General features: G+C 41.4%; 1 protein-coding gene across 1 annotated transcript in view; it reads right to left on the bottom strand.

Annotated features, from left to right (window-relative positions):
• snrka (SNF related kinase a) overlaps positions 1-19144 on the bottom strand; it is a 56800-nt gene that overhangs the window by 11741 nt on the left and 25915 nt on the right. Inside the window, exons 3-4 of the mRNA XM_067602467.1 lie at positions 12994-13135; positions 4554-4766 (exon numbers count right to left, since the gene is read on the bottom strand). Of these exons, the coding sequence (XP_067458568.1) occupies positions 4554-4766; positions 12994-13135 (355 nt within the window). The remainder of the gene's footprint in view (positions 1-4553; positions 4767-12993; positions 13136-19144) is intronic.

The following is a 19144-nucleotide window of genomic DNA, read 5'->3' as shown; positions in this document are numbered from 1 at the left end:
ACAACACGTTTGCACTGTCAACATACAAACGGAAAGCATACAGCACAAGACGACAAGACAACGTCCGCAAGTAACCCAGTTCCACAGCTAAAGAGTAGAAAGCGTTGCACTGATAAAACGATTAGTCATTAACTATTGATTTAATTGCAACTATACTCATTTGGAGTGTTTTTTAAGAAAAAATGTCCAAATTCTCTGATTCCAGCTTCTCAAATGTGAATATTTTCTGGTTTCTTTAGTCTTTTATGACAGTAAACTGAATATCTTTGGGTTGTGGACTGTTGGTCGGGACAAAACAAGACGTTTGAGGACGTCACATTGGGCTTTGGCCACTTTATAGACCAAACAACGAATTGATTCATCTAGAAATAACTGGCGGATGAATTGATAATGAAACTGATCGTTAGTTGCGGCCCTGGAGGAGGCACGACATGGTGCTGTTGTTTCATCCAGTCAAAAGTCAGGCCTGTCTAGCAGGTTGTGATGCCAGGCCAGACACGTGGTTGACAGGTTTTAGATTCCCAATTATCTAACCGCAGTATTTGTATTAGCAGAGCTCCAAGCCTGCATTCCACTGAGACCATGTCAGAGCAGAGATGATCCAACAGGACACGATGTGGAAGTGCAGCACTACTGCACTCAAAATGCTGGGACTAGCCTGAAAGAATGTCCTTGATATTCAAATTAGACACTTCTAATTAAAAATGTAATTGCGTTTATTAATCATTATTATATTGGATCTCTTACACTATTATTATTATTATGGAAAATAAAAGCATTATACTGATACTGAGTTTAATTCATGTGCACTATATACCTATTACTCTGTATAGGGAGTACTTTTTGCTTCACTGGGCCTCATGCAAGAACTTTTTTGTATTCTTATCTTAAATCTTTCTAACTTTTTTCTGTGAAGTTTGCTCATAGGAGTGTTAAAAGTCTGATTGTCCCCGAACAAATTAAACAGTGTCTGAAGTAGTATTAGTGGACCTGAAACAATTAGACAATATTGATAGAATATAAAAGACTTGTCATCAGAGCAGATCTGTACTGTGACATGAAGTCAGAGGCTAAAAAAGCAAAGTAAAGTTCTCCATGACGATGAGAAGGTCAGGGGATGTCACAGACAATATTAGAAGAGAGAATATTATATTAACGTTCAAGAGTTTCTCCCCTTGTGGAGAGAGTATCACACTAGTATGAGAGTCAGACTAGTTCCGACTTGTTCAACAGGTCTGGACCACTTGTAAAGTTCTTGTGAAGCACTTGTACCTAAGAGAAAACTCTAAGCATTAAGAATGAATCTGTTCATGCGAGTGCAATGAGATGCAATGTGTTTCTCCCTGGAAAAAAAAACAAAACAAAGCAGTACAACTCTAGAAGTTGAGTTGTGGAATCATAGTGTGTGACCTATGCTATCCTAACTATCATAGTCTAAATACAGCAATATATGATGCTAAAGCCTGACCTTCTGACCCCGCTAAATTCTGTCTAGAGAGAAGCACATTTTTCTGCCTCCCTGTGTAGCCAGTAGGATTAGAGCTTAAGCTCTGCATATTAATGAAACTAATCAAATCTTCAGGAATGCTGCCAACAGCTGGATACACAGGAGGAGTCAGAGCATTTATAGACTGTGCATGCCAATGCAATGAGCTTCCATATGTCTGTGCATATGGTTCCTATGTTTGTGCACACAGGTATTGTCCTTAATGTCCTCAGAACAATTCATTTACAAAATGTTAGGCGATAAAGCCACGGGGTTAGAACTGAAGATCTACTTAGAGATGATTTATACATCATACAATCTTATGTACAGCAGGTATATTTCTATATTTATTTCACATATTACACTTTCATAAAGTTGAACTTAAAATAAAGTTAAACTATAATAAATTGAAATGCATTTTGAAAATGGTGGAATAATGGTTACTTAGCCCAAATGCAGAGAAGCAGTCCTTTACATTAGAGCAGCTCTTTAGTTTATTCCTAATTTCTCCTCTTTATAAAGATGTTGAAAAAAAAATTGCTGTAATTAATAATTTGCTGTTGATGCTGTTTGTTTGAATGTTTACCTGTTGTCTTGATAACAGTTTTTCAGCCGCTCAAAAGGGAATTGAACCCTTTTTCTGGTAGGCTTTTAATGTGAAACAGCTACAGGAAGTGTTGTGTTTCACTGACAGAAAAATAGCCAAGTATAAGCGAATGGAAATAATTAGTGAACGAAAAACAGTATTTCTGTTAAAAGAGAAACTCAGAGCAGCGGAGTGGTGAGTATGACAGGAATTCACTGTTGTGTGGATGAAATTAGTGCTGTGGAATTTCCCATGTGAGCCGTTATAGTACAGCTATTTCCACTCTCTGTCAATCTGTTTTTATGCAGCTTTTATAAGCTACCTTATTTGTTTGTAACAGGTATTACTTGATTCATTTTTTAATACTGACTTTCATATGAATAAACTACTCTTGAGGCTCCATATTTGTTGTATTAAAAGTATTGAGCTGGGATACCCTGCTGGCCTAGAGGTTAAGGTGCCAACTGTGAACCACATAAGGCTGCAACTAATGATTCATTTCATTATCAATGAATTGGTTTGTCTATGTCAGAAAATAGTGAAAAGGACGTTATAATTTCCCAGAGTCAAAGATGACGTCTTCAAATGTTTTGTTTTGTCTGACCAACAGTCCAAAACCCAAAGATATTTAGTTTACCATCATGTATGATAAAGAAAAGTAAAAATCATCACATCTGAGAGGTGGAAATCAACACATTATCAAAATATTTGCCAATTTACTTTCTGTTGATTGACTAATGTTTGCTACTCTAGAACTGCATTGTCCTTGGTTTGCGTCTGTCCAAGGACTTCCTGTCATCTCTCTACTGTTACCTAAAAAATGCCCAAACCATATATATTGAAAAGTACTGAGCTGTTACACCAGCCTACTTTAAAATAAAATCTAAATGATCCAAATGTTTATTTGCGTAGCATTAAGATATGTTAGAGAATAAAGTCAGTGGACTAACAATGGCAGCTGGGAATAAATCCTCAGCACATGTTAAACTATCTCCTGTCAGCTCTGGCTGTGGTAGAACATCACAAGGAGCAAAATCTGCAGAAAAAAAAATCATCTTTTCCTTCAGACATTTATATTAATAAATCTAGCGACAACGTCCCGTTTAATCAAGTGAGGGCATAGCTGATTGACCGGCACTGAAGTACGAGAGCCAATCAAAACTCCTGCTCTATACTGGAGCTGAATGAGTGCTGTAAGTGAATGAAAAACCTCGCAGACTTGGGAGATACAGCTCTTTGTAGCGCGCCGTCTGTGATAGCTAAGCAAGGTCTCTGCTGTATGACACTCCAGCTTATGAAAGAGCTGCTGTATCAGGCAGGAGAGTGGAGAACGTAGGGTGAAGCACAACTGTGTAGTAACGCAACGTTATACAGCCTGACACCACCGACACATCAAAGATTGATGCTCAGTGGGGAAGCCTGGTTCATAAAAAGTGCGTGCTACAGATGTACAGTTTATCTCTCTGCTATTATCTCATAATGTTATACACACACACTGCATCACAGAATCTATACAACTGCCAAACAGAGAGTAAAAGATGCAAATGGAGAATGTCAACACTAAAAGCAGAGTGTATAGCGTGTAGGTTTCTCTCCATCACACCCCAGGTAGTTCCGTAGAAGAAGATGAAGGTGAACTGTGAAACGAGGCTGACAGGAACAAGTGTGAACTTGCAATCATGTCTCGGAAATCAACAACCGTTCTTTCTTTGATTCCTTTAATGTTCTCTCGTGCAACTCAGTTTGGAGCACAGCAGGTTTCTCCTCTAGCTGCAGGCTAGAGAGTAGGACTTTCTTGACAATAAACCTGTGTCAGTATGCTTCAGGCGTAGAGTGTTCTGTGTTATATGGCTCCTCACACATCAGTATAGTGAAGAGAGACGGGATCAGGTTGACAAACTGGAACAGTGTGCTGATATCAGTGTAATTGCTGTGTAGCAGTGTGCGGGCTGTGGGTAAATGTTATTTACAGTTGAATTTTGTTTTGTTGTTAGTTGAATATTGAATTCCACACACACACACACACACACACACACACACACACACACACACACACACACACACACACACACACACACACACACACACACACACACACACACACACACACACACCATCCTGCTGCTAGAAATACTAGCAGCAAATGTGTACCAATCCTGATCCTTGAATTAGTTTGGTCTCTGTATAGGAACAAGAACTTATCATGATGCTTTGATGATCTGTCAGTTAAGGAAGTGCAGGTTCAGACTGCTAGCTTTCATTCCTCTGAGGACTACACCCTTGTTGTCCTGTGAAAGATGTCCCCCCCACTTAATTCAGAAACAGGTTTAAACTACATACCCATCCTAACATTTACACCACTGTTACATCAACTCCTGTCATCCATCTTTGTATGATCATTACACTCCTGAGCACAAGAATGGGAACAAGTGTTTCACCTCTGTGGTCCAGTCTGTACACACAGAGAGAGAGACAACTTACTCGACTATGGCCTCTCGGTCAGCGATGTCTCCCAGCACCATGCGCTGGATGATGCTGTTGTGTTCCTCCTCTGACAGGTTTTTGTGGGAGACCAGGGGAGTGTTGTACTTGGTGGCTGGGGACGGGTCGACGCCCTGCAGCCAGGCATGGCTCTCGATTTCCTCCAGGGATGCTCGCCGCTTGGGGTCCCTCTGAAGCATACGATCTATCAGACTGGAGTCATGAGGACAGGGAGGGAGGGGGGAGGAGGAAAGAGAAAAAGCACATACTTTAATTTAAATTTCAAATCACAGGAATCCTGTTAAATAATCAGACATTGTCCGTTTGATCTACTGATTAGGTCTGTTAAGCTACAGACAGTCAGACCGAGATACAACTCTACTCTATAAAACACATCATGAATCTCTTGACCTAAGGCTTGGTGTCAATTAAAAGCAAAACAAAAAGTAATGAATGTGTCTGGATATAGACACCTGTGTGTGGCGCTGGGTTATTTTAGAAGTTTGATGAATGAAACTGAGCTTTTGTCCTGCTTTGCTGCTGAGCTTGTTGTGTTATATTGAACATGAGGTGTTGCTGGGTCTTCAGGACCCTGTCTGCACGCTGTGGAACTGCTGGTGCTGGTTGACTGCTTCCCAGGTGCTTGAAGGGTCTCCACCTGCTCCACCACCTGCCCCCTTCAGCCTGAGGGAGAGGACCCATCACCGCCATGTTGTCATCGTAATTGATGAGTGACTAGGGGTCACTCTTGGGCTCTGCTCGATACGATGTTTGGTCTGTCACAGCACTCTTGCCCTACTCATGTTGAATTGTCTGTTTTTATTGTGGAGTCTGATAACTTTGGTCTTGTGGCTGAAGTCTTCAACATATAAACCTTTAACACCGGCCGTACACTGCACAACAGATACATGACAGACTAGTGTCCACTGCACAACTCCTCAGGCCAACAACAACAGGCCAATACATGACTCCATTCAGCCTTCAGTTCTGTTGTTGATGCTGCTGCTGGTAGAATAGACACACATCTGTCAGCCTGATTAAAACCGCCAGGACTTCAGCTGATAATTTGGTTGTCTGTGGACAGTTTGATAACAACCGTGTGCTTGATTGTAGCTCTTTAAGAGGTGTTGCTTCACTGTGGCTCTTTATACTAGCCACTGCCAGTCTGTAAAAACCTGTCCCTTCATTCTTTCAGCTTTTCACCATTTTAGCAGCATTTGCATGCATTTTTTCCAATTGGTTGCATTCTGGCAGATGTTGAATGGTGCATGTTCGCCACCCAGGAGTAGAGTGACTATAGTGACATCGCTTGAATGCATCCATATCTATTTTCTCCCCCACATGGTTTTTCTTCTTGTGGGTAGAGGAGTGCATGGTTGCAATTTACTGGTTTACTGGTTACCTTAATGCTACAGAATTTACACTTTAACATGCCGTGGCATGCCATTGCCACCATGCATTCAAACTGACTCTTTTGCAGCTGTGTCCATTCACTTAATCTGTCTTGGATTGTAAAGACAAGGTGACACAAAATATAAAGGCTCTGACAGTCATTTGCAAGAGGCTTAATAAATTTGCCACCGGTCTCTCCTGGATGGACTCTTTCCATTTGTGGTTTAGCCAACGTTTCAGCTGTCTGTTGTTCGAATACAGTCTAACCTGTTTTGTTGCCATGACGCACGGTACATCAAGTAGGAGCAGATGCTGCCGTTGAATAGATGGTGTATTATATACTGTGACAGACTGTGCTAGACATTCGCTCTGACAGAGCCGAGGATGTAAAACTATACAGCTGGTCAGCTGGCAGATTAAATTCCATGCAAATGACACTGTTGAGAGCTTAGACTGTGGTTTAATAGGATTGGGTGGGATATGGGATCTAGTGGGATGACTAAAATTAATACAGGAAAAAAGCATCATGCGGCCAGAAGTAAGCCATCTTTGTCATCTGCATAATAAGGCAGACAAATAAGGCATAGATCTGAGGTTGTACATTTTGCAGATGACAAAGACGGGGAAAAAAGAACGTGTGTGTGTGTGACAAGGAAACAGTTATGATAGCTTACAAGGAGAAAATAATCTGTTTTGACTGGCAGAATCTGTCCTGTTGAAGCCTTGGTAAATATTGTAATTGTAACTGTCTCCTGTGAACTACAGGACCCAGAATGCTGTAGTTTGCCTTGATCTCTATATAATAGAATTCTTCATTCTGGTGTTGTTAGAGAGAATGAGGACACCGATCCATCAACATATTCACACACATACAGTAGACTCAAGCTGAGAAACCTGTGTAACTGAGCCAGTGCGTTTCAGCTCATTTTGTGCACTTCTGAATTCATTTTTTTTTTTCCATCTCTATCCAATCCCCAAGTGTGTTAGTGGTGAAGTATAAGCAGAGCATGGGATGGAGGCTACAGGCTAACAGGCTGGGCAGAGCAGTGCTCTGCTGTCTGTCAGTCATGCTGGAGATTAGTCAGAGCTAGCTAGACTCCCCGAGGACTACAACCAGCAGCAGTAACAGCAGGAGCAGTGGAGGAGAGATAGAGGCAGCGAGAAAGGCTCCTCTATCTCCATTCTGCTGCCACACTGATAGCAAATATGCACTGCTAAGTTAGTCCGGCTACCACACACACACACACATTATTACATACAGTACATTCACACAAATATGTAAATTAAAAGTAAAGCTGACACAATTACTTGCTCAATGGTAAAAATTAATCTGAAACTATTTAGATGACTGATTAATCTTGAGACATTTTGTTATTTTTAAGCAAAAATCCCACAAAAATCTCTGGCTGCAGCTCCCCCAATGTGAGGATTTGCAGCTTCGCTTTATCTTTTGTGATAGTAAACTGAATATCTATTGAACAGCAACTCCTCCACATGTCCATTTTTTTGTTATTTTTCCTCACTCGCTCCCCTACAGAGCTGAATTTGTGTCATTTCTCACTTATTTGTGTGTGTACTATATTGTACCGTCTTGTGCATGATTTTTAATATTATGCTTTAGAGTTATGAAGTGGAAGTGTTTTTTCCCCCTTTATTCTTCTAATTTCAAATTTTTCAAATGATATTCACACTATTACTAATCATAGAAACTCAGGACTCAGGATTATGACCACCAGTTTTAATTATTTCTACTTTATTTCTGAGAAATCACGATTTGTCTGCGATTTTGCCTAAGAATACTACGATACCCATGAGCTTCAGCTGCTGTTGCTAGGGGGAAGAAGCAAGTCCGAGACGCGAATCAGAGCGCTAAATGAATTCAAAATATTTTGTTGTTGAAGTTGCAAACATGATTCAATTTTAAGTGCGGTGCTTTCTCGCCAAAATGCCCCTTGAGGGAAATTTTAATGTACACAAGTCTTGTACCTTCGTTCAAACTATGAGTCATGTAACATTGTTTATTGGAAAAAATGAATGGGATTTTTACTTCACAAACCAGGGGCCTCCCACTTCACAACTCTAAGAAAGTCACAAAGTTATTAATACCTCTGTAAAGTGTAAAACACACCCACCGCAGCATGTAGCGTAGTGTTGTACAAACAAAAAGTAGTTGTCACACGTTGATGCTGGGAAACAGCCCGTGTGTGGGCTCACATAGAAAACAATAGACCCTTGGTGTTTTCATCCAACATATTTCATCCTAAAAAACACGACTGACAGTCCACGAATTAAAGCGTGTGTATACTTTTAGATTGTGCTTGTATATATATACCAGCACGCTACGTCTTACAAGCAACAGATGGCTCACTGGTATTATAGCACAAGCAAAAAAAAAGGATGTCCTCTTGAACTCTTATAGTACATGAGGGACTCTAACCAACATTTGTCTGTCTTGTCCCATCCCCTCTGTTTCCTCTGTCCCTTGGGTCCTATACTGAGAGAGGCTGTAAAGTACTTGCAAGCACACAAGCACGCTCCTGCTATTATAATTTCTCCAACTATGGGTTTCACACACCCACACTATTTTATTATAGTTAATGCACACTTTCTCAGAGGAAGGTGTGTGTGTGTGTCCTTAGCGTGTGAGAGATTACGATCCAGGGACCATGAGAGAAAAATCAGAATAGGCACGGATATTTTCCCTCCCTTTCCGTCTCAAATAAACGGCAGCTGAACTGACTAAATCCCAGTTCTTCTGACGCATCCCAGTGTAAGTGATTGAATAGAAAACGGGGTATTCAGTGTTTGTGTGTGTGTGTGTACTCTTTGTGGTTTTGCACAGTAAGGACAGGAAATGAAGGAACACAGTGTTCTGTTTGGTTGTGATTGGCTCAAAAACACAGTCCACACGATCGGCATCCACGCGTCACACTGTGAGAAAGACGAGGAGACACGAGCTACAGAAGGTTTGTCTGCTATCGATCGGTGGGGGTGACGGTGGTCGTGGCAGGGGGAGGGGGTGGTGGGGTGGTGTTAAACAAACATTTTATTTCCAGTCTAATCGCTAGAAATCAAAATCAGGGATGACTAAAAACAAACAGAGCTTGGTAGGAGGAGGGTGTGGGATTGCAAAAAGCGAGCCGGCGAATAATAAATGACTCGAGGTGTGTAAATGAGTTTTGGTGAGTCGACAGGGAATAGAGAGCGGAGAGACGTAAACAGCCGCGCATAGAGACGAACCACAAACAGACGCACGGGGAGAGAAAAGAGGAAGACTGTGTTGAACCGGTGACTCGGCACACGGAGCAGAACAAGAGTGAGGGCGACGTGGGACTTTTTTTATCAAGAGGATAAGAGCAGTGCAGGTAGAGACTCGCAGCTAAACTTGACCTTAATTACATCAATGTTGAAAACTGAGCCCGAGAATCAGATCGTGGCAACTGACAGACTGATAAAGGCAAACCACACTGCTGTCCCTCTCCCCTCATCACTTACGAGGCCCCTGACCCATTTCTCTCCTATTTCTCCATCTGTCAGAGGGAACTGTATAATATAGGCAAAGGTCAAATGCAAGCCAATTAACTCAATAGCTCACCTCTGCTAGCCTGCAGCTACCTGCCCATTAAACAGCAATCTGCACTGCTCTCTATCACTTAAATACTTATTAGTAGGACTCTTAGAAAGTGTGAAATGTCAAAATGGTTTCATGTCATTTTATATCAGATGTTTTCTTCCTTTGGCTAAACTAGTTCATAATGGCAGAGCAGTAGGGTAAAACAGTAGGTGAAAAAGCAATCTTATTACATCTTGATGCATGTGACATAAGCACAGACTGATTTGGTAACTTTGTATTGTCTTAAAAAAACAAAGGTACAATTGAAGTGAAATCCTGTTTACTCATACTGTGTCTTGCAGTAAAACTGAGTACCATGAAAATGTCGAGAGCTAATTTTTGTTAATCTACCTTCTTCCACATTTCACAGTCTCCAAACGTACAGCAGCAGACAAACTCTGCTCCCAGTTAGCTACTGAACATAGTAGACACTTCAGAAATAACATGTTCCTCTAGTGGCCACAGTGTTTACACTGCCCCCCCCCCTCTTGAAGAAACATGATATTAGAATTTAAAGAATGCAATTTCTTTTCAATTGTGTCAGCAGCTCTATATAGATATATATTTTATAGTGGGATTACCACACTGACCAGCAACAATCTAGCTTCACATTGACACAACTGCATATCCATGTTTCTACTATTCTTGCTAAACCAAAATTAAGTACCGTCACCTCCTACGGTAAGCATTCGTAGTTTGCTCTTCTGTTCTCAGGATTTGTCCTGGCTCAGAATGAGGCAGTGGAGGACCACCCGTGTGGATCAGTATGCCACACATGATTTACATGATTGACCGAAATCTCTTCATGGATTGGTTCATGTTTCTGGTGGTCTTCACAATGAATGAATGTGTCACATCAGCACATAACGTTTCAAAATGCATCCTAAAGACATTTTGAGGACTGCAAATCATTTACTACCATTACTTTTGGTAATGATTTAGATGGCTATTTTTATTATTGTCCACAAATCTCATGTGCAGAGTCAAACCAACAATGAATTGATCTACTTACAAGTATTGTGTATCCAAAGCCTGATATATCGTATTCCAGTGGTGGAATGTAACTAAATACATTTACTCAAGTACTTTACTAGTCTGTTCAGTGCCTCCATCAGGACGTGGAGGGTAGTGGTGAGCCAAAATAGCTGAATCAATTCTGAGCGCTCCTATGTTGTAATTTATTGATACTTGGCACCAGTGTATCGGTAACATATTTGCAAGTGGAAATATCGCAATATGTTGCCATATCGATTTTTTGTCCCCCCGCCCTAGTCAAAGCCTATCAGATTGCTCACAGCTGCCTCAGCTTAGCACTTCAATCTAGTCAGATCTCTCCCTCTACGCGGAGGAGATAAGTGTTTATTTCCTGTGTCTAAAAATACTGTGATGTGCAGTGAGTACGGAAATAAAGAATTGGCCTTCGCAACATGTTGAGCACAGCGGCTCTGATGCCACCGCTCATGCCAATGAAACACACTCATTACTCACTGCATCAATTCAAAAATCTATGGCTGTCAAACTGAAATAACAGTGACTACTACTTCCTGAAAAGTTGTAATTTCTCCTCTTACTGTTTCTTTAAGTCCAATCTGATCCAGCGGGGTGAGTGCCACCGTCTTTGACAATTAATTCTGCAGAAAGTCCTCTGAGAAATGGGCGTTGTCAAAAGCACAAATTAAATGCTGTAATGCACAAGCAGCAACAAACAAAACAAGCATATGATTTCTCTGCAGTCAACAGTGGATCCAACGATGACTGAACTCTCATTAACCTGAAACAACAGATTGCTTCAGGAAAAAAAACAAAAAACTGCATCATGAATATCTTCTTGATTAATCTTGGCCAGAGTTGTTGGAAACAAAAATCCCCCCCAATAGCTTGAGAGAATTAATTAGTAGAAAATTAAGAGTGTGATCCGTTAACACACATGGTTAATTATGCAATTGCTAATATATTTGCCTAACTGCCCGACTTATTTTGAGTGCGGAGCATGTGTTGTTATCTGCAGTTGGACTCGACTGCTCTGCAGCTGGGCTGCTCGAACTGCTTGAAGGGTTTTAGTGTCTGCCAGCTACCGGAGCAAATTGGTCTGCAGGGCCTGGAATAAATCAGTGTGGCTACTGCCTTATTCCACTGCTTTTTATTTACAATGCAGATCACTGAGGGAACCAGTTTAGCTATAGCTGACAACGTATTATAAATATTTGGTAAAGCTTGTTCTTGTATTGTATTTTTAGCTTGGCCACATGCAGTATTCGTCATTCAGTGTGACATGGCAGGGGCCGCAGCATGATGCACAGTTATTACATGAAGTCATTCTCTTGTAGTTATAATGCATGATCACATCAGGGCACTGTGACATTGAATGATACTGTCTACCGCAAAGGTGCTGATTCAAGTAAAGCCAGAAAACTGTGAAAACTGTGCTGAAAACAGACTCTGTTGGAATTGTTTCTTCCCTGATTCAAACATATATCACTACTGAATCTCTGAGGATCTGATTTCATGTTGCCGTACATGACTTTTCTGGAAAAATCAATTTCTAGCAATTCACAAGGCTGCAACAATGCACATTTTTTGCATACATTTTGTTCTAATGGCTCAACTGCCACAGTATATTTACAGATATGAATGTAAGATTTTCCAGTATGGTTGAGCATACCCTATTTTTACTGACTGAACTGTGTAGTTGAAGTAATGTCATTCTATTACACTAGTTACTAGGTGTTGAGTCAGAAGTGTGGTTAAACAATGACCAAGAAGGTTAGTAATGGTAACAGATATTCCTCTTGCTGCGTGAAGGTTGGTTTCTGTGACTGAAACATAATGAGTCAGGGTTTCCATCCATACAAAGAGCATGGTTAGAAGCATCACATAAAATGAGCTGCAATAAATTGCTGTTCTTTTTTTCCTGAACAAAGCGATTAGCTGAGACTTATTTGCTAGAGAGAAGTGTGATATGAAACATGTTTTACAGACAGGATGGCAATATGGCACCTGCTGTACAATATGGCCTATCCATACTGTGATCAGGCCTCTGGTGCAAGCTTACTGCAGCATGGTTACAGGTCAACGCCCCCCCAACTGCAGACTACAGGCCATGTCAGCTTAATGGAATTGGCTATTCTCCAAGCCACATATACATTATGTCGACTCTGAGCTAGCTACAGACAGTAGGTGGAAACTGGGATACACACAGTAACACATAGAGGGATATAGTGCTAAATGGGGCAAAATAGAAAAGAGTTGCAGCCAACACAGAGAGAACAGAGCAGGAAATCAACAAATACCACATGAGGCTCTATGTTGTTCTACGTCTAGTTGTAAAAGTTGGACCAAAAATTCAGAGCTCTAACGGATTTATTTCCAATAGCATCCATCAAAAACTGAGTAGACAGAGAAGTTCAGTTGTGAACGCTTGTATGTATCACTCACTCTTTGCAGGCGCTGGAGACGTGGGCCGGTACAGTGTATTTACAGTCCATGATCATGGTGAGGGTCTCGCTGTCATTAGCCTCCTGGAAGGGGGGCTGGCCACATACCAACATGAAGAGGATCACGCCTAGACTCCAGATATCTGAGGCAGAGGAAAACACAGAGAGAGAAACGCAATCTAAATCCATGTGCATCATCAAGTAGAAGGGTACATTTTTATTTAAGACATATATGATTAAACCACATGCAAATATTACAAACATTTTCTGACATGGGATAAAAGTTCTGCTTAAAGAGGACATATTATGCACATTTGGTTTGTATTTATATTCTGAGGCTCTATTGCCCAGCGGAGAAATGTGTGGGGGAATACAGTATTTCCAATTTTTCACATTGCTTAAACTTCTAAATCATCTGATCTGGTCGAAGATACATATTTACAGTCTGTTTTGTCACATGGGATTCCATCAATTAAAAAAATTTTTGGTGACTGTGCGCCTTTATTCTTTAATCACATTATCCGTGCACATGTAAATCTGAATGGCAATGACAGACAGTACAGAGAAGTTAAAGCCCGCTGATAGCTGACCCAGCTGTGCAGCCGTCATCGCTAATTGACTTTGCTTCAGATGACGCTTGAGTGGGAAGGACGTCATGTATCTTTTCAGAAAATGTTTTTCCTCTACCGCTTTCGTTTAATGTCTTCCTTACGTCTTAAGAAAGACTGACTACGATGGAAAAATTGCCATGGGATGGAAACAAGGAGACAATTATAGGAAGCGTGATGTACTCAGAGTGTTGTAAACAGCAGTGATGGAGGACAGTGTGAGAGGAACGTCCTCCCGAAATGTCACTTCTTTCCTGCTCCCGTGGCGTTTTAACCAACAGGTGGAATATACACACCGATAGTGCGCGAAGAAGCAGCCGACTGTTTGTGTGCAGTTCGATGAAACCCAAAACAAGCTCACTGTTATCATGCAAAAGGGTGTGTGTCAACGGTATAATGAATGTCAACTCAATTTATCTGTGTGTTTGTGTGTGCTTGTTCAAGTGTGTATATCTGCACTTGCCTGAAAAGGCAAACTGTCAGCATGTAGAAGCACTGGGTCATACTTTATGCACCAAAAACACATGAATGCACACACACATACACCTTGCTCCAGCAGTGTGAACAGTGGTAATAGAACTAACAGCAGGAGGGTGAGAATCAGCCTCCAGCATGGTGCTAGGAAAGTAAACATCATGTCACTAAGTTTAGTGTGTGGTGTCCTTCAATCTCTCTCTCCCTTATGGCCAAAATACACTGGGCACGGACGTGGTGCGACATGTCTGCCACAACATGGGAGCAGCAGAGCATGTCCGTTATAATCAACTGAAGCTGATACACTGACCACAGAAGCCGCGCGCACCTACGCAGGCATCGCACTGCTTGTCTCTTTTTTTACGCAGCTGGTTTTTTGTTTTCTCTACGCGGCCTTCCAACAGGTAAAAACTACATAGAACTATGTAAAAACCAAGTACAATCTGTTTAAGAATGATTGAAATAAATACCTCATTGTACCAGAGGCAATGCACTGCAACCTTGTGGGTTTTTTTTCATTGTTCATTAAAGTTAATCAATCAAATCAATGTGTATCCATGATCCTGTAGCTCAGTACCAGTTAATATAGCCTGCGCTTTCAAACTCTGCAAAACCAACTGCATTATCACTTGGAAAAACTCAATGGCTGGCACACAACCACACACTACAAATACGGAGTGTGTAGCAGGTAAAAAAAACCCACTCTGTCCTGCCTATGTGACGCGTTGTGTCCATGCCCGGCAAATTTTGGCCATTAAGCAACATTCAGACCAAATCTGGCAACCCGGCACTACGGCGTTGTGGTCTGCAGCGATGGATGCAGTTGAATACGGTGTTCACATTGCAAAGTAATCCAGCAGGAATGTGCGCTTGCATGTATGCGAAGGGTGACGCAGCGTGACGTCGGGTTGCGTTCTGGCAAAAGTTGAGTTTGGTTCAACATTTCGCTGGACGGCCACTGCAGTTCTTTGCTGAGCCGTATGAGGTTGAACAAGTTAATTCACCTAAACAAACTGTACAGATATATATCCTGACAGTCACATTATCACATACAGCCATTGTATCACTTCATTTGAACATTTTGCATCTACATCCCCTGCTTAGCCTGAGTGAGCCAACTCACTCAGGCTGGGAAAATAAAGACATCACAGCAGCTCTCATTGAGTATTGGCAGCTCTGATGTAATTACCATGATGAGGATTTTTAAGTAACTTTCTAATTAAGCTCAAATGCTCAGATGCCCTCGATACTTAATGGGTTGGCAGAATGGAGCCCTGAAAATGCCAGATATTAAAAAATCCAACTTTCTCTGCAGATAGAGACTTTTCACAAATGCTGTTAGCCCAAGGCTGAGTCTTGAGTTAGTTATCCCTTAACAGAGATGCATTCTAAAGTGTGGTAGCCCTATCTTTAAACTTGACCTTACTGGGTAAGTATGAGCATCGCAGGACCTTGCCTTGGGCAAAGCAGTGCTGTGTATAATTAAACTGACTGAGTGGTCATAATGAAAAGGAACAAAATGAGCTCAAGTTGAGGTCATAGTGCTTTTACAGATCTGAAGTAAAAGCTCAGTTAATTGAATGTAATTAACCTATTTGTTTAGCTTATTGTTAACCTACTGCTTCTTTAACTATTTTGATAATTGGATAATAAAGTGTACATGATTGTAAACTGAATATCTTTGAGATTTGGACTGTCGGACATCACCTTAGATTCTAGGAAAGTATTACAGGTATTTTTCACAATGATCTAATAGACAAAAACAATTCGAGAAGAAAATTTGAGACAAAAATCATTGGATTAATCAATAGCAATAATTGTTAGTTGCAGCCCTAATAGCGTTCATCAATTCCAATCTCAAGACACACCTGTGCTCCACCAACAGGGCTGGCTGACACTACTGCTCTAGTTCATGTCTATAGAGCCCAACTTGGCTCTGCTCTAGCTGAGTGGCTTTCTCATACTATCTGTCATTGCTACCAGCGTCACGGTCTATTATACATCAAGCATGGCACAGTATATGAAACTGGTATATATACCAATTCCATTTCATGTTCAGTCAGCACAGCAGTGGTGAAATAAAAAGGCAATATAAACATTGGGCACAGCACGCATGCAAAAGCTGCTGTAGCTGACAGTGGTCCACACTTTTAGTCCCCCACAAGCAAAACACACACTACGTAGCAGTTCAGAGGATAATTCCTGTTTTCTGTCTGACATCCAGATGGCATTTGTTCTGAGAGCAGGCTAGAAGCAAAGCAAAAGTGAAAAGGCATTAGTAACACTGAGCCACTGCTAAGGCTTAACAAACTGGATGTTACAGGGACAACAGAAGCAGTAAATGATTGTGTCTAAAATGAAAAATGCATCAAAACGGTCACTTTGTTCCTAACCCCATTTACAGAACACCTGCTATGGTCTCATTTGGCTCAAGTTTGTGTAATGGCTATTAGTGAACAGACCAAGCCTTTCATTTTGGGCATGTTAATGGACCAAAAAGCCGCCTCAAAAGAGTACGAGATGATAAAACTAAAACATACATGACACATATATCTACTTTACAAGCATCCAGGCAGAGATGCTGATGCTTCACTCTGGACTAAAACGGTCCAAAGATAACCTGACATGCCAGATGGTTTGTTACATAGAACCATTTGCAAAGTCGTCTTTGGAAAAGGGCAGGCACTTTCAAAAAAAAATACTTGGCAGGTGATTGGATGAACCATCTGTCTGTCATCGTCTATCACAGTCTTACCTTGAGAGGCAGATGGATTCACAAGATCATGCGAGAATCCTCATAGGACGCCGATTGGTCCGAACCACTATTGGTCGCAAACCACTGGTGGTTTGGACAAAAGCGCATAACTTGAAGCCTGACAAGATAGATCTCGTGATGCTGTGATCCAGCTGCCTTGCAAAGTAAGTCCAAAGAACAGCTGGCGTCCATTTTTCTAGTTGCTCAATACGATCAGACACCATCACATCTGAAATATTTTAGAAACCAAAAACAGCTCTCCTCCAGCCTGTACTGATGTCTCCCCTCCTGCTGAAATACGAACAGGCGTGGATGTAGGGAAAGGTTAGCTCAGCATGACATCGGTGTAGCTGCTCACTGCTCAGTGTACCAATTAGGCCTCTGCAATGTGTTGACAAACACAAGATCAGGCTATGGCTCTGCTCTCACACTGAGGGAGGTTGTAGCTGACCGTGTGTGTGAATGTGTGCGTTTCTGCTAGGGCACATGCAGAAATTTCACTGGAAATCTCATAAATCATGGACTTGGACTAGATATGCTGGCCCGACTTGCTCTCAATGAACTTTCCTCCCCCTTGAGGTTTGAATGTTGGCTCCATCTTTTGAATCGGGTCACAGTGGGAGCTTTGCTTAGCCCTGCATTCTGTACTCCCTCCTAGAGGCTGGCACCTACTTATGTAATAAATGAAAAGTGAATTTTTTGCCATGTCACTGTACTCATATTATTCCCTGTATGTGAGACAGCAACTGGTCACAACTCTTTGATGCTTTGATGCAGGGGGTTGTGTGATGCTTTGAATAGCTTACAGGACAGAATGCAGCACATAACATGGCTACAGGTGCTCATTAATACAATTAAGGGTTATGGGAGCTTCACTGATTTCACTCTCGAAATGTCTCAGAATGTACCGGTTAAAAAGGATCAAAATTGATGCAGCAGAACCAGAGATATTGTCTTTTTTATTCATTGCACTGCATTCTTTTTCCTTGTCCATACCTGGCACCTACAGCCTACTACATTACCCACAATGCAACTTAACTGCCAAAAGTTCAGGAGATTCTGTTGTGTTATCCTAGAAGCATTTTCAAACTTGTAGGGCACTATTTTAACCATGCAAGTGCAACAACAAGCACAAGGTGGTAGGTCTAAGTGCGCACGGACTGTATGCATCTCCATGTACACCTGCTATTTTGGTATTTTGTGGATTTCTCAATATATCAGTCCTACTGCCTTCATATGCTGCAGAGATTTAATGAACCGAAGAAAAGCTTTTCATACAGTATAAAGCAGCTGTGGACAGCAGATACTGTAAGAATCACCCACATTCATTTACAGATCAATGCAGGCTGATTTACTGACTTTCCTGCTTCTGAGCTGATTTTGGTTGGATTGTTTAATTGAAATAGATTATTTATATTTTATAGGGCTGGGTACTGAACTTCAATACTTTTGTGGCACCGACCAAATTGTTTCAATACTATCGAGTATCGAGAAAAGCCATGTCATTCGGTACCACATTGCAATACCTATGGAGTAAATCTCATCAGTGTCAGTGAGCCAATAAGCACGCAGCATGCTTGTACCAAGATCTAATAATGCTGGTGATTGGCTGTCTCACATTACACACCGTAGAGGCATACAGGAAAAACACTACGTTACGCCCAGAGATGGGGCCCACACGTGTGTGTGTTGTTGGCTTTGAGACATACTTGTGTCCATCGTAGATCAATGTATATGACCCCCATAATCTATTAAATAAAGAATAAAGGTGAAATGATCCAGGTCTAGCAGATGGAACAGCACCTTTAAGAGACAGCTGGTGACCATGATGATGACTCATCTGATGAAGACAGTACAGCTGCAGTAGCAACACTGGTAAAAAATATATACAGACATCCTGTTTTTTTCCCCGCTTCATTTTCAGAAGAAAATTAACTTGTTTGTATCTTCCCTGACAGTATCTTATTTTTTCTTTTTTGTTCGCAGAAGTGGCCAAAGCTCCCTGCCGTTGAGGAGCTGTTTGCTGAGGAGGACATGGCAACTGAAGTAAGAACAGAGGACATTGTCAACACTTCAGAGAGGTTTCTGGAAGAGGTACAGCTCTACAGAGGTCTACCATCTACCCTAACTTCAGTGAGTCCAGTGACTGGTGGTGGGAGATGAGGGACACTCAGCCAATACTTTCAGACTTGACAACAAGGTATCTCTGTGCAAGCATCAACCACACGCTCAGAGCTTACATTTTCTACTGCTTAGGACACCATCAGCCAGGAGTGGGCTTGTCTGTTACCTGAGAACGCAGACATGAGCTGTTT

The sequence above is a fragment of the Thunnus thynnus genome, chromosome 10 (genome assembly GCF_963924715.1).
Source record: "Thunnus thynnus chromosome 10, fThuThy2.1, whole genome shotgun sequence".
Taxonomy (NCBI): Eukaryota; Metazoa; Chordata; class Actinopteri; order Scombriformes; family Scombridae; genus Thunnus; species Thunnus thynnus.
The sequence above is the reverse complement of the archived record's forward strand: the minus strand, read 5'-3'. Positions and strand labels throughout refer to the sequence as shown.